This window comes from Manis pentadactyla, chromosome 12, assembly GCF_030020395.1.
Source record: "Manis pentadactyla isolate mManPen7 chromosome 12, mManPen7.hap1, whole genome shotgun sequence".
NCBI classification, from domain to species: Eukaryota; Metazoa; Chordata; class Mammalia; order Pholidota; family Manidae; genus Manis; species Manis pentadactyla.
Window position 1 is genome coordinate 70,604,305 of NC_080030.1, and position 17,065 is coordinate 70,621,369.

Consider the following 17,065-nt stretch of genomic DNA (forward strand, 5'->3'; position numbering starts at 1 on the left):
TCCCGGGCTACCCGTCTCAGGTGGTGAAGTCAGCCAGCTCGGGAGGGAGTTGGACGGCAGCTTGCCTCTCCTCTCGGGGAAAAACCACTTGGCCCCAGAGTACAACAAAGCACGTGGGAAGGCTCACTAAGTCAGCAGTCATTCTGCAATCCGCAGGTGACCACCGGGCCCATCTTCTCCCGCGGGATTTTTCCCTAGAGCGCCACCCACTGCCCTGTCGGCCACTGCCTGACGGGTGTTCCGGGTTCCCTCGGGGGCGCGAAGCACCTGGCGCCGGTCCTCTCACGCCCTTCGCCCGGCCCCCTACTGGCCGCCAGGCTGAGGGGCCGGCGGCGGCGGCGCGGGGCGGGGCTTGGCTGCGGGGAAATGACGTCGTCGGCCCCGCGCGCTCCGCGATCCCTGGCAACGGCGGGTCCACGGCTATGCGGCCTCCTCCTATCCCCGCCTACCCCCGCCGCAGCCCGCCCCGTCTCCTCCCTCCGCAGCCTCGGCGGCCGTCTCGCCGGCTCCCTGGTCCCAGGGGCAGCGGACCTGCGGGGCCACGCAGCCCATGACGCCCCGGCCAGGTGCGAGCTAAAGAGCGGGCGAGAGCAGGCCCAGCCCCGGGCCGCCGCCGGACCCCGGGCGTCTGCCCCGCGTCGGAGTCGCTCGCTGCCTCGGGCCGGCAGGGCCGTCCGGTCCCTGGTTGGGGGTCCGCCGGGGGTCGCGGGCGGGAGCGCGCCTGCGGCTGCGGCCGACGGACCGCGGGTGTCAAGTCCGAGAGCGGCCGCCAGGGCTCGAGCCTCCTGGACGCCGGGCGTCCGCGGGCCACCCCCAACGCGCGGGGACAGGTGCGCGGCCGGGGTCTGTCGGGAAGATGGCGACCCCAGGCATGAGCTGGCAGCCGCACTACTACGGAGGCTCGGCCAGCGGGGCGGCCAAATTCGCGCCCTCGCCGGCCGCCGCGCAGCAGGCGGGGCACAGCATGGACTACAGCCACGACCTGCACCTGAAGATGAGCAAGAAAATCGCCCAGCTCACTAAGGTAAGGGCGCGGCTACGGGGTCCACAGGGCGGCGCTCACCTGCCGGGCTCAGGCTGAGCACCCTGCGCCCATGGCGACTTGAAACAGGCCGTTCTGGGGAAGCAACAGCCGGAGACGTACCTCCAGAAACTGTTCAAACTTCGATGGAATGCTGGTGATGTTAATTTAAACTAGACTGCTCCACAACTCGGCTGGGTTTATGGGATTTGCACCCCGCTGCCCTTTAGGGGTAAGCCAGTACAGAACAAATAAGGATCTACTTATTTCATGGCACGATAATAAATCGCTTTAGTTTTGTTCTCTCGCATCTGCCCAGGCTCCACGAGGCATTACTCTACTGTATGAAGTACAATACCGTATTTACCCAACATGACCTGGAATCTTCAGAATTAAATCCGTATTTTTCGCTAGTTACTTAGTTGAGGGGAGAGCACACCTTTTGAGCAATGTAGGAGGGTAAAACATACCTTGCAAGTCAGTTTTGGGATTTAATGAGTCATTATCTTGACAAAATATGAAACAGGGCTTGTGTCTGCATTTAGTTAATGTTTCAACCCTCAAAAGATAATTTTAAGAGAGCAAATAACCTGCACATTTGGCCAATTCTAGGATGCCATTTGGATGGTGAGCCTTTTTCTAGTTTAGTAAGTGCTGGTAATGAGAAAGAATCGACATCTGTGAAGCAAGAGCAATTCAGATAATTATATTGCCCTGTTTAGATCTCACAATCTTTCATTACCCTTTAGTGAGAAGTGATTCATTGTTTCTGAAATCTCTAGAGGTGGTAGATCTTACTGTGTTTAAGTTGAGTGGCTGAACACTTGTTAGGAGTGCTGACCTAATGAAGGGAGGTGGGCAGTTTGTGGGGTTTATTACTAGGTAATCTCTAAAGTCTTACTCTTTTAACTCCAAAATTCTCATTATATAATTGCATTGCAAGTTGGAACTTTTTTAAAGTGTATTTTTTTTATTGAAGTATATAGTTCATACACAATAGTATGTTGGCTTCCTATACAACACTGATTCTTTACCCACATTATTGAATCCTCAACACCAACTAGTGCAGTTACTGTCAACATAAAAAGATGTTACAGAGCCATTGACTATATTCTACATTCTGCACTTCCATTCCTGTGACCAACTTATATTATGATTGAGATTTTTGTGTCTCTTCATCTGCCTTACCCACCCACCCCAGCTCTCCCATAGTCGTCTCATAGACACTGAGAAGTGACTGGAAGTAGGCACTTTTGAGCGGGTAAAGTAAAGCAGAGTTGAAAGAGAGGAAAAGAAGGAAAGGGGAATGAAGAAGGAATCAAGAGGGAAAAAAGATTTTGGTGAAGAAATGGGATTGAGGGTAGAAAGAAAAATACCATGAAAGGAACTGAAGAATGACAGATCAAATGGAAATGCAGAGAAAGTACCAGTACATGACAGTAAAACTCAACCATGCAAAGCAAGCCAACATTTTGGGAAATTTTGGTATTTGGTTTATGTCAGCACTGTCTCGAAAATTGCTACATGTCTACATTTTCCTGTTCCTTTTGTGACAGAATGTCTCCAAATTCAGAGAAAGGAAGGCCCATGAAGGAATGATAGTATACCATCAGAGCATTTATACATTTGGGAGCTAAAAGCCAGGCTTCCTGAAATCGTATTTTCTCTTCAGAATACTGATGTCCAGAATGAAGGACGTGAATATTTATTCTGATATTCTTTAATGGTGTGTTCATAACGTCCAGTGTTCTTATTTTAGATTGTAACCATCTAGGGTCCTGCTTGAAGGAATATAAACTTGGTAAGTTGATAGTGGAACTGTGTACAGTTTAGTAAAAGAAGTTTCTCATCTCTCCAAACCACTTTTCTTTTTACTTATACTTTTTCAATTTCATGTTTTTTTTTTATCAGAACAAAAAAAATCAGAACTATTTAAAGTGGAAGTATTGGTAGAAGTTGCTGTCACTTTTTCCCTTCGCACTACCCACCTGAAATTTAATAAGACAGGAGGCTGCCTCCATGCCAGTGCTCTCATTAAGCCTTGAGTGCTACATCTAATTTTTACTGAGTGTGTTACTTGGACTCTGATTTAGTGTTTATGGTTACAATCTCTAAACAAGCCACCCTCTCTGCTAAGTGCCTCAGACATTTAATCTCTTCTACTAGAGTTTCTCAACCTTGGCACTGCTGACATTTTTTACAGGATTAACTCCTTGTTAGGAGCAGGCAGGGCTGTCCTGTACATTTTAGGGTGTGTAGCAGCCTCCCTCATGCTGCCTAGACAGTTCCAGTAGCTTTGCCCTTTCTCTGCTCCACTCGCACACAGTCAGGAGAATAAACTTGTCTGCAGACATTGCCAGATGACATCCCAGGGAGGTGTCATACTGGAATATCTAGGGTTTCTCCCACCCTGTTCTTTTGCTTTTATTACTAAGATAAAGCATGAGAATGAAACAGTCCGATAATAGGACTCTGTTGCAGCCAACACCCTTCAGTTTTTGAAACATACAATAAGACATGTTTGTTTTATGTACCATTTTGTGAATTATCAAATTTTACAGTCACAATTATTGTATTGTGAGTAATATATTCACCAATAGAAACTTTACTTGTATCTGCTATATAGAATTTTCACTCATGAAGAGTTTATTAATAAATTCATATCAGTAGAGATATGTTATTAAAATATTTCAAAACTAGACATTATGAAGGTAACCATTAAAACAGGATTTTATTTCTTTTGGGTATGAGTTAATAGAACTCAGCTCTCAAGTCATTAAACTCTGAGCCTCAGTTTCCTAATCTTCAAAAGGAGGATAACGGTATTATAACTCTCTAAGATAGTAGGCTCTTAATTGAGGCTGTCACAAAAAAGAGATTATTATTTGCCAATAAAGTATATATTAGTAAAATGCTGGATAATTTAAAGTGCTTCTCTCTTTTAAAAATAAACCATTCTGTATTTAATAACATTATGTGATAATTGTATTTCTTTTTGTTTTCCACTGATATCTTTAAAATATATACAGTAATTTTTCTTCTATTTGAATACAGTGTTTAAAATTTACACATTTATTCTGTATTGCTGTAGAACAGTATTGAAAATACAACATCAATTTTCAGAGACTTGGCTAGTATGAAAGGATGAGGATAAAACCAGTCTATATTATAATTTTGCACATAGTAAGACTCACTATCATTTTAACTACAAAGCAGTCTCAGCTGCAGACATATTTTTCAGATTCTATTTCCTGAGACTCTAACATTGCAGCCATCTCATGGAAATGAGAGCAGCAGTTTCTCAAGCACCTTTTATGTAAGGAACACTTTGCTAAGTGTTAGAAGAGGGAGGTTTCTGCCTTTTAAAATGAGTCTATTATATTTAGCTTGTTCCTGTCAAATTTTAAAATTACTCTTAGATCCTTGAGTCATGTGGCAAATTTCTGGAGTAGATAATGGCTGAGCCATCTCAGGATTGGCAGAAAGCTGGATGGGTTGAGTTATATCCTACAAATCACATTTGTGTACTTCTGTACTCATCATTGTGTTGACTTCAGTGCATTTGGTTGTTTGAAAAGCAGTTCTTGTAGGATGTAGCTCTCAAACAGCTTTATTTTTGTCACCCATTATCCCTTTCAATTTATGAGGCTGGCTCATCACAGCCCTCAGATAAACATGACTTTTCTGGTTGCTTTTAGATAATGCAAATTGTCCTTCAGTAAAGGTCACAAAAGTTTAAATTTGGTTATTAATATGATTATTATGGCCAGTACCAACAAATAAAGCCCAAACTAAACCTCCCCCATGTCCTCTCCCTAACTCTGCCTATTCTAAGGGGGAAGCCAGGAATCTGAGAAGGGAAGCATCGTTGACAGTTTTCTTCTGACTGAACTTTTCTACTCCTGCTTTGTCTTGTCAGTCCTGGGTCCTGACCCTCCCCAGGCTGGACAAGGAAGAAGGGCAGAGAGAACAGAGGAGCCATACACTTTACTTGATGAGTGCTTGGGTATCTAGCTTCTTTCAGTGAAGTGTAAACATGGCAAATGTTTGAAGCTCTTTCAGTTTTGGATTCTCCATCTCCCACCTCAGTTGCTCAGGATGCCTCACCTCAAGGTCCTCAACAGTGAGAACGCATCTGTATTCTGGCTTGTTGCTTACTCTGTCCTCAGCCTCTTGCATCTGGCAGGACCTTCGTGTTCATTTTGCTGAGGTCTGTTCAAGCTCCAGGAAACCCTCTGGGATGGATCAGGGTGACCCAGGAGACCCCACCCCAGCTTGCTCTGTCTCTCTTTCCCACAGAGCGCACCTTGGTCCATTGGGAGCACTCGTTCTTATCCAAGTAGACTCTGGGAGCAGTCCCCATTCAGCCATCTGTCTCTCACTCTGACACACCTTTTCATCCACCTTCTCATCCTTTAGATTTTCACATGCCCATTCATCATGTTCTCTGAAGTGCTTGAGACGCATGCCAAGCTCTTCAAGTGGTCTTGTCAAAGCCATTGCCCCTGGACTTTAGGCAAGTGATAGCATCTGTCTTCCCCTTAGAGGCAAGGGCACTTGTTCCCACAGCTCTTCCCAAGGAAACCTCCAACACCCACCTCTGTACCTGCTTTCAGACTTCTCTCATTAGCATTGGGGGTAGGACGGAGCACACCTCAACATGCCTCTCTTTCGATGGCCTCTTTTGGAAATTTTGAGAATATTCTGGTACCTGTTTCGGAATGTCAATTGTCCTTGGTTCTTAAAAGAAAGTTCCCTTTTAATATCCCATTTTGTTAGAGGTATTATGTGAGGGATCCTGTTAGGGACTGCACATCCAGTACCTTCTTAGATGATTGCACTTTTGTTACAGTTCAGTCCGGTTCTCACTTAGTGTAAGGTGGGGTGCAAGGTTCCAAAGAGCCAGAATAATTTCTTTGTGTTCTCTGTGCTTAGCATCAGGTCCTTCTTAAAAGTCTTCTAATACCCAGCTTATATCCCTCCTCCCAAAAACTGCTGTGAGCAACCTAGGCCTTGTTAGGCTTCCCCTACTCTGAATTACTATAATATTTATTATCTGTACTTCTTTTTGATACTTAATAATACAAATTTGCAAAATGTTTATTATGTTTAAAAATATATCTTGTTTTTTAATTTGACTGTGAGTTCCTCAGCTAGAGAGACTGTGGCCTATATATGAATGTATGTAACCTTGTTATGGAGGCTTTGCAGAGTGTGGAAACTTAATAAATACTTATTGATGATGGTGCTGGTCATGGTGGTGATGCAGTTTTATTATATTGTAGAGAAAGTCATTATTTCTAAAGAACTGTATCTGCTACTCTTCTAATGCTAGATCAATGCAGCTGAGTTTAATTATTCATAAACATTTAAATGTTTATTGGCTTTCTTAAACTGCTTCAAAAAGCTGTATTATTTCATAATATATTTTGATGCAAAAATAAAAATATAAAGCACTCTGTCTAAAACAAGTATTGTCATTTCAGAAGGTAGGTAATTGATGTATCAGAATCTCAGCAAATAAAGAAAACATAGTTTTATGATCATTTCAAACTGTCCTTTTACTATATCCAAAGCCAGAACATTTATGTACTAGTGAAATTTTCAAACATCCCTGTTTTCTGTACATTAAGTACAACTGAGTGTTCGCTAGTCAGTTTGTTGGCGTTACCTAGACCCTGTTCCATACTAACACTCAGTTCTGGCTGTGCCTGGGCCGGACAGCTGGGCACGTGCCCGTGCAGCTTCTCTTTTCCCACCTTTGTCACCCTGTAGGTTTGCCTTCTGTCGTGCAGTGACTTGGATTTAGTCATGGCTGAGTGGTTAAAATAATTTCTTGTATTTTACTAATGGGCACAAAAGCACGATATACTATTTATCCACTATTGTAAATTGTCCAGAAATTTACAAAGGACTACCTTTAGAGTTAAAACGCTTAGAGGTGGAAGAAACCAGAGTCTGACCAGTCTCATCGCATTTCATGGATGTAGAAGTTGAGACCCCAGAGTCACTTGAAGATTACAGTTTGTCTTTGGCAGAATCTGAACACGAACCCAAGTCTCTGGATTGATGGCAGAGGTGCTAGCAGATCTCTTTCCCGGTGTCTGCCTTCTTTCTGATACTACTCATTCAGTTCCTAATAGGCTACAGAGGTGCTCATTTTTTCCTCTTGTCTTTGGTTCTTAAAAGAAAGTTCCCTTTTAATATCCCATTATGTTAGGGGTATTCTGTGAGGAATCCCTTAGGGACTGCTCATCCAGTGCCTCCTTAGTTGATTGTACTTTTGATACAATTCAGTACAGTTCTCACTGAGAGACTATAGTATGATTAGGTGGGGTGTAAGGTTCCAAAGAGCAGGAATGGTTTCCTTGTGTTCTCTTTGCTTAACACAAGTCCTTCTTAAAAGTCTTCTTTTAATACCCCGTTTATGTCCATCCTCCCCAAAACTGCCATGACCAACCTAAGCCTTGATAGTCTTCCCTTCCTCTGAATTAAATAATATCTATTGTCTGTACTTCTTGTTCGAACTTAATAATACAAATTTGCCATCTGAATCACAGGCTTGATGCGAGTGAGCCAGTGTGCCCCTCCCATACACTAACCACCTCTGGATTTACAGGTTGTACAGTTTGTTAACTGTGGCTTTGGTGAATTTGTAACAGAACTATCTTTATATCCTTAGATAAATGTCGTATTTTCCTATTTTTATTGGCAGCACTATTCATTTCAGACTTAAACAATTTTTAAATTACTTTTGATTTAGAGACTTTCATACTTGGTGTCAAAGTTACTACTGTGTGGTTATTTAAATGTTTTTTTCTTTAACTGCTTGCTTTTAATTGGATTGTTGCTCAGGCCCATTCCTGAAGGCAGTAAATGTGGAAGGTTCCCAGTTTTTCTCCCCCACCCCTCTCTTTGTTTAGTTTATGAACATCATTGCTGTCTTCTACTTACTAACCTCTTAAAAAGTGGTATAAAGGATAAAAGTTAAGCAAAATGTTACCAAAGCAGTTTGTTCATGTTAACTGAATTAATAGTGAATTCCTATACTTCCAAAACACTAAATGGTATTCCATTCTTCTTCTTAGATGTTTTGCCTCGTGTAAGTAACACTATATAAACAATGTATGTGTAATTTTGAAGGGAAGTTGTGTGTTTGTGTGTGCTTAATATAATGGTCTACTCAGAGTAACAAAATAAGATAAACTTAATGACTAAAATAGTGTGTATAGATTATTCATATGGTGGGTAAACTTTTTTTGAATGCTTAGTCAATGAATGATATTGTGTTAGGCACTATGAATCATTTAATGCTATTAATTTTATGGTTCCACTTCTAGACTATATATTTTTCTCATTTTTTTCCCAATAAACTTGAGAATATATGACTGGAATAAAGTAGATGAACATTTTAATCATCACATTTATCCAGTGGTAGGAGGGGTAAAGGGAAATTTCAGTCTTCTGTAACCCAGGAATGAATGGGTCTGTTTCAGGTTTAGGTCTGTCATGAGCAGGCCAGAGGGCCACAACTCCAGAACCGTATGGCCCAGTGAGGTAGCAATACCCATCATATGGGTCAGAGGAGTGGTTCAATGGATTAGACAGATCCCAGTTTGAATTTCAGCTTCACCACTTACTAGCATGTTACCTATAGTAAGCGTTTTAACCTCTCAGAGCCTCAGTCTCCTCAACTGTAAAATGAGAATAACAAAACCTATCTCATAGAATTATTGTAAAGATTAAATGAGATAATTTGTGTAGGAGCAGAGGTCAGTATATGTCAGTTTCTACCCACTCTCCAGGCTCCCCCCCCTTGGTTTAGACTCTGCTTTTAGCCTCTAACAATTAAGCATGTTTTTGTATATATTTTCCTTTCAGATGGAGATATAGTTTGCATTATTAGAGACCACAACTATCACAAGTGTAGGTTGAACAGCAAATAAAATACGACTGATTCTCATTATTTAAGGTAGTTATGTTCCATCAAGTTATGTTCTAGGGGAAAAATAGTGTTATGTTCCTGACACCCACTGGTCACATTTTCATCCACTGATCAGTACAAAACCTTGTTTTAGGTATGTTTCTGCTTAACAGCACCTTATTTAACATATATTGTTGATTCATTGATAGTGAACTGATCAGCAACAGCACTGTAACTCATGCCTGACTGAAGCTTATCTAACAAACTGAGTGTTAGATTTTGATGTTACATATAAGTTTTAGCAACTAGGCAAATTTGGGAATATGGAATTCATGAATAATAAATCCACTATCTAAAAATGGATGCAGAACTTTGCATCTGCTGTTTACTTAGCCTCTGCTCTGATTTGTCAGCTGTTGTTATGGGCCTGGTTGACTATGACTCTTGTTACCACCCTAAACACCCTCACATGAGTGTTACTTTGACTCTTAATTATCTCCCTAAACACCCACAAAATAGAGGGGTGGAAAGGATAATGGGAGTGGGAATACTTCTCTTTTGTGTGAGTTGCCGATCACCTAGCAGCCACCCTACAATCATAAGCATGGGATAAAATTACAGCCATATTCTCTCTTATATGTAAACTGTTATCTTCATAATCTGAACTTGAATCCATCATATTGCCCTAGTTCAAAAAACAATAAAATGTATAAATTATTCCATGGCATGGAGTAAAACCTTGAAAAAATATGATGACTTATTTTAATTAAAATGAAGTCTAATTTTTATAAACATAATTTGCATAAGATATGTTTGCAGTTACTTCCTTTCTAGCACACTGTCAGTGTAGGAATTGGTTTTGTTAAAAGCCTTTGTCTAAGTGCCTAAAGATAACTAGAAATTATATATTCTCTGAGGCTACTGCACTCACTGTGAGGTTGGAAGTTTCTGGATTAACTTTATGCAACATACAGAAAGGTACTTGAAAATGATTCATATATAGGTATTTATTCATATATAAACTGTTTATTCAAACTATGTCATATTGCTTTCTCTCTGAATTGTTCACAGTTGTGTCCTTCCCTCTGTCTTTATACACACTGGTTAGATAAGCTGCTTTCTGTTTTACTAAAACTATTGAGATTGTCAGGTGTAAGTTACTTGTCTACAAAGATACTTGGGTCATTCATTCCTTGTGAGAACTTTCTGTTGATCCTGCCACCCTAACTCTCCTGTATATGACATTTATGTATTAAATAGAGCACCGTGACAGGGGCAGATGGGAATCAAGAGATCTAATGGGGGGCTATTGTAATGCAGTATTGGGGAGAAATTATGAGGGCCTGAATTAGACTATGGTGGTAGAGAGAGAGGAGATTTGAGAAATCTTGAGGGGGCAGTTTCAAGAAATATTTAGGTAATAAACTTGTCAAGACTATGACAGTTTGTTGTAGGTGAAGGTTGAGGATAACAGGTCTCTGTCAGATAGTAGGTATTCAAATATTTGTTGAATGAAAGAGTGACTAGATGGATATTAATGCCAACTGAGATAGGAATATAGGGAAGACATCTATTGCCTTCCTGTAACAAATTGCCCCCATATTCAGCAACTTGAAATAGCAAACATTTATTACGCAATTTCTGAGGTTCTGGAATCCAGATGTCAGTTAGCTGGGTGCTTCTGGCTTAGGGCTTCTCATGAGGTTGCGGTCAAGCTGAAGACTGAGGCTGGAGGTTCCACTTTGAGTTCACTCTATGGCTGTTAGCAGGAAACTTTAGTTCTTCACCACATGGGCCTCTCCATTGCAAAAGGTCTGAGAGGGTTGGTGGGAGAGAGACCAAGATGGAAGCTATAGTCTTTGTAGAACAAGATCTTAAAGTGACATATCCTTACCTTTGCCATGTTCTACTGATTGCACAGACCAGCCATGGTATAATGGAGGAGGTATATGAATATCAGGAGATAGAGATTAATGGGGGCCAATTGAGGGGCTGGTTACTACAAGAGAGAAGCACAATTGATGGGAGAGATACAATAAATTCAGAGATTTTTAGATGAACATGTATGTACATCCAGGTAGAAATATCTAGCAAAATATTTGGGTATATGTCTGAAGCCTAAGGGAGAGATCAATACAAGAAATAAAAAATTTTAAGTCATTAGGTAATGATTAAAATCATGAGTGGTTGGGGCCAGAGTAGAAAACATTTCAAATAGTTGCTGGGAGATGGAGGAAAAGATAGCTGACCAGAGACAAGTGAAAGGATCAGTGATATATGTGGCTGTCCTAGAGGCAAATCAGACATGGCATTTGGTATCAGTTTAAATACTTCACAGTTTCTGTACAGTCCTATTCAGTCCTATGGAGAGAACCCTTGTTCATCAAGTGTAGGACAGAAGGTGGCAGGTTACTAAAAGATTAATACAGAGTCTGAGTTTTGTCTGATACATAGAGCAGAAGAAGTTAGAGAGCTTCAGTAGACAGTAGTTCCATAAATCTACCATTAGGTTATGTGTTCACAGGGAAGGATGTGAGGCTAGGATGGAGCTAATAGATAAAGGAAAATTTAGGAATTGAAAGGACCATTGGTGTGTTTGCAGATAAAGCCCAGAAGCTGAGGGGTGACAGCTATGAGTAGTATCAGGAGAGGGGTATATTAAGACTTCTGCAGTAGAATAAGTTACAACAAGGCCCAGGGTACAGTCTTGAGGACATTTATAGGGTAGTAAAGATTGTTAGATGTGGGAATCCCAGATAAGTCTGTAAGTGTGGTCTTTTGGATTATACATATATTGTTGATATCTCCAAAGATAATGGAGGGTGGGATAGGAGGGAAATTTGTGAGCCCTGTGCTGAAATCTACACTGAATGTGACTTGGAGGCTGGTTTATTACTATGTTGAGGCAGGAGTGAATGCTAAGTAACAGGACAACTCTTCAAGCAAAAGGAATTTTTCATTATGGGGGAAGAATAATGATTTAAAATAATGACAATAACTGCCATTTTTAAGCAACCAATCATTGCTTGCTATTTTTTTGTGTGACATTTAATTCTTACCATATCCCTGTGAGGTTGCTGTTAGACTTCATGAAGAAGCTGAAGTGACTTGCCCTAAGCCAGGCTGCTAAAAAAGCTGGGATTTGAACCATGATTTGTATGACTGTGCTAAATTGCCCTTTTTAGAAGACAGCATGCCAGGTAGGTCAGTGCCCCCAAACAATTCCAGATCCCATGATGAGTTAGGTGCAGCATAAAATATGGATTCTATTGGAAGAGAATTCTGTTGGCTGAGAAGGGCAGAAATGGAGTTCTGAGGATGTAAGGAAATAGTTTCATTTTTGGTGGGTGCATGGGTGTTTGGTTTAGTATTTAAGTATTGGCTCAGGGATTGCAGAGAGTACAATAAGAAGGGGGGTCAATGGTGGAGGAACCAGGGGATGAAGATGGATACTGGAATCTTAGCTTTCAGTCAGTGGCCAATTAAGGTAGAATATTTGGTGTTAGAATGCAAATGTTAGTATGCTTAAGTTTCTTATCAATAGCAACTAGAAAATTATAGGTATTCAACTAATGTTGAAGAAGAGACTAGAATTATAAAAAATTTTTATTAAGGCATTATTGATATACACTCTTATGAAGGTTTCACATGAAAAAACAATGTGGGTATTAATATACAATAAAGGAGCCATGGATATACAGTGGCAAAATGACAGCCTCTTCAACAGCTCATGTGGGCAAAACTATACATCTACATCTAAGAGAATGAAACTCAATTACTGTCTAAGTCCATACACAAAAGTAAACTCAAAATGGCTCAAAGACATGAATGTAAGTCATGAAACTATAAAACTCTTAGTAGAAAACATAGGTAAAACTCTCTTGAAATAAACATGAACAACTTCTTCATGAACATATCTCCATGGGCAAGGGAAACAAAAACAAAAATGAACAAGTGGGACTATATTAAATTTAAAAGCTTCTGTACAGCAAAGGACACCATCAATAGAACAAAAAAACATCCTACAGTATAGGAGAATATAGTCATAAATGACATATCCCATAAAGGTTTGACATCCAAAATATAAAAAGAGCTCATGCACCTCAACAAACAAAAAGCAAATAATCCAATTAAAAATGGGCAGAGGATCTGAACAGACACTTCCCCAAAGAAGAAATTCAAATGGCCAACAGGCACATGAAAAGATGTTCCACATTGCTAATCATCAGAGAAATGCAAATTAAAACCACAATGAGATGTCACCTCACACCAGTAAGGATCGCCATCATCGAAAAGTCAAACAGCAGGGAGGAGCTAAATGGTGGCATGAGTAGGGCAATGGAAATCTCCTCACAAAACCATATATATTTTTGAAAATACAACAAATAAAACTATTCCTAATAGAGAGACCAAAAGATACAGTACAGCAGCCAGGCTACATCTACATCTGTGAGAACCCAGTGCTTCACGAAGCGGGTAAGATACAAGCCGCAGCCATGCGGGGCCTGAGCGCGCCCCCCCACAGCCCAGCTCCCCAGCGGGAGGAGAGGAATCAGAGCGGGGAGGGAGTGGAAGCCCAGGACTGCTAAATACCAAGCCCTAGTCATCCGCATCGGGAGTGCAGACACACAGTGCATGGTGTGCTGGATACTAGGGAAACGGAACAGTAAAACCTGCGAGCGGGTTCCCACAGCTGGCACCTCTGGGACAAAAGAAGAGCAAGTGCTTTTTGAAAGTCTTAAAGGGACTCACAGCTGGACGGAAGCATCACGGCACACTCAGCCCAGCAGCTGGGAATCCCGGGGAACTCCGGGCGCCCTAACCCCCAGGGCGGCAGCGCAGCCTGGAGGCCCCTCACAGTGACAAATAGCCTCCCACCAGTTCCCCCTCTGGCACAGCCCTGCCATAGCGGAGCAGCAGCCTGAGACAGGCCACACCCACAGCAGCCATGCAGAGCCCCCTCTGCAGCTGCCCAGGCCAGACTCAGAGATCCCATCAGAGCACAGCTGCCCAGCACAAGCTGCTAGGGGTTGCCATTCTCACAGGACAGGAAGGCGATGAGCAAGTGGGAAGGGACTTTGTTCTCCCAGCTAAAAAACGTGCCAACTGCCCACGATTACCTCTATTGCCATGAAAATGCAGAAGAATTTGATCCAGACCAGAATCATATAGATATCCCCTGAGAGGGAACCTGCAGAGACAGATTTAACCAATCTTTCTGAAAAAGAATTCAAAATAAATGTCATAACCATGCTGATGGGGCTGCAGAGAAAAATGCAAGAGCAAATGGATAAAGTTGGGAGGGAGAATACAGAAATAAAACAATCTCTGGAAGGACTTAAAAGCAGAATGGAAGAGGTGCAAGAGGCTGTTAATGGAATAGAAAAAAGGAGAACAGGAATGCATAGAAGCTGATGCAGAGAGAGATAAAAGGATCTCCAGGAATGAAACAATATTAAGAGAACTGTGTGACCAATCCAAATGGAACAATATCTGCATTATAGGGGTACCAGAGAAGAAGAAGAGAGAGAACACGGGATAGAAAGTGTCTTTGAAGAAATAATTGCTGAGAACTTCCCCAAACTGGGGGAGAAAATAGTTGCTCAGTCTACGGAAGCACACAGAAATCCCAACAGAAGGGACCCAAGGAGGACAACACCAAGACACATAATAATTAAAATGGCAAAGATCAAACACAAGGACAGAGTATTAAAGGCAGCCAGAGAGAGAAAAAAGGTGACCTACAAAGGAAAACCCATCAGGCTATCATCAGACTTCTCAACAGAAACCTTACAGGCCAGAAGAGAATGGAATGATATATTTAATGCAATGAAACAGAAGGGCCTTGAACCAAGAATACCGTATCAAGCACGATTATCATTTAAATTTTAAGAAGGGATGAAACAATTCCCCAGACAAGCAAAAGTTGAGGGAATTTGCCTCCCACAAACCACCTCTACAGGGTATTTTAGAGGGACTGCTCTAGATGGAAGCACTCCTAAGGCTAAATAGATGTCACCAGAGAAAATAAAATCACAGCAAAGAAAGCAGACCAACCAAATACTAACTAAAGGCAAAAAATAAAATCAACTACTCACAAAAGCAGTCAAAGGAAACACAAAAGAGCACAAAATAAAACACCTAACATATAAAGAATGGAGGAAGGAAGAATAAGAAGGGAGAGAAATAAAGAATCATCAGATGGTGTTTATAATAGCTCAATAAGCAATTTAAGTTAGATGGTAAGATAGTAAAGAAGTTAACCTTGAACCTTTGGTAACCACAAACCTAAAGCCTGCAATGGCAATAAGTACATATCTTTCAATAATCACCCTAAATGTAAATGGGCTAAATGCACCAATCAAAAGACACAGAGTAATAGAATGGATAAAAAGCAAGACCCATCTATATGCTGCTTACAAGAGACGCACCTCAAACCCAAAGACATGCACAGACTAAAAGTGAGGGGATGGAAAAAGATGTTTCATGCAAACAACAGGGAGAAAAAAGCAGGTGTTGCAGTACTAGTATCAGACAAAATAGATTTCAAAACAAAGAAAGTAACAAGAGATAAAGAAAGACATTACATAATGATAAAGGGCTCAGTCCAACAAGAGGATATAACCATTATAAACATATATGCACCCTATACACGAGCACCAACATATGTGAAACAAATACTAACAGAATTAAAGGAGGAAATAGAATGCAATGCATTCATTTTGGGAGACTTTAACACACCACTCACTCCAAAGGACAGATCCACCAGGCAGAAAATAAGTAAGGACACAGAGGCACTGAACAACACACTAGAACAGATGGACCTAATAGACATCTATGGAACTCTACACCCAAAAGCAACAGGATACACATTCTTCTCAAGTGCACATGGAACATTCTCCAGAATAGACCACATACTAGACCACAAACAAAAAGAGCCTCAGTAAATTCCAAAAGATTGAAATTCTGCCAACCAACTTCTCAGACCACAAAGGTATAAAATTAGAAATAAATTGTACAAAGAAAGCAAAAAGGCTCACAAACACATGGATGCTTAACAACATGCTCCTAAATAATCAATGAATCAATGACCAAATTAAAATAGAGATCCAGCAATATGGAAACAAATGACAACAACAACACAAAGCCACAACTTCTGTGGGACACAGCGAAAGTAGTTTTAAGAGGAAAGTATATAGCAATCCAGGCATATTTAAAGAAGGAAGAACAATCTGAAATGAATAGCCTAAAGTCACAATGATCAAAATTGGAAAAAGAAGAACAAATGAGGCCTAAAGTCAGCAGAAGGAGGGACATAATAAAGATCAGAGAAGAAATAAATAAAATTAAGAAGAATAAAACAATAGAAAAAAATCAATGAAACCAAGAGCTGATTCTTCGAGAAAATAAACAAAATAGATAAGCCTCTAGCCAGACTTATTAAGAGAAAAAGAGAATCAGCACACATCAACAGAATTAGAAACAAGAAAGGAAAAATCACAATGGACCCCACAGAAATACAAAGAATTATTAGAGAATACTATGAAAACCTATATGCTAACAAGCTGGAAACCTAGAAGAAATGGACAAATTCTTAGAAAAATACAGCCTTCCAAGACTGACCAAGGAAGAAACACAAAATCTAAACAGACCAGTTACCAGCAATGAAATTGAAGCGGTAATCAAAAAACCACCCTAGAGCAAAACCCCCGGACCAGATGGATTTACTTCAGAATTTTATCACATATACAGAGAAGACATAATCCCCATTCTCCTTAAAGTTTTCCAAAATATAGAAGAGGAGGGAATACTTCCAAATACCCTAATACCAAAACCAGGCAAAGACCCCATCAAAAAAGAAAATGACACACCAACATCCCTGATGAACATAGATGCAAAAGTACTCAACAAAATATTAGCAAACCAAGTTGAAAAATACATCAAAAGGATCATATACCATGACCAAGTGGGATTCATCTCAAGAGATGCAAGGATGGCATAACATTCGAAAATCCATCAACATCATCCACCACATAAAAGAAAAGAAGACAAATCACATGATCATCTCTATAGATGCTGAAAAAGCATTCAACAAAATTCAACATCCATTTATGATAAAA

General features: G+C 40.8%; 1 protein-coding gene across 8 annotated transcripts in view; it reads left to right on the forward strand.

The window, feature by feature from the left end:
• The first annotated feature begins 337 nt into the window (after positions 1-337).
• Positions 338-17,065, forward strand: part of FAM184A (family with sequence similarity 184 member A) — a 123,316-nt gene continuing 106,588 nt past the window's right edge. For 3 of the 8 annotated variants that reach the window (XM_036925058.2, XM_036925060.2, XM_036925062.2), the window contains exon 1: positions 339-1,024. In XM_036925058.2, coding sequence (XP_036780953.2) covers positions 857-1,024 — 168 coding nt within the window. In that variant the 5' untranslated portion in view covers positions 339-856. Of the gene's footprint in view, positions 1,025-17,065 lie in introns of all 8 variants that reach the window. The other 5 variants (XM_036925061.2, XM_036925063.2, XM_036925059.2 and 2 more) reach the window with 3 other exon arrangements.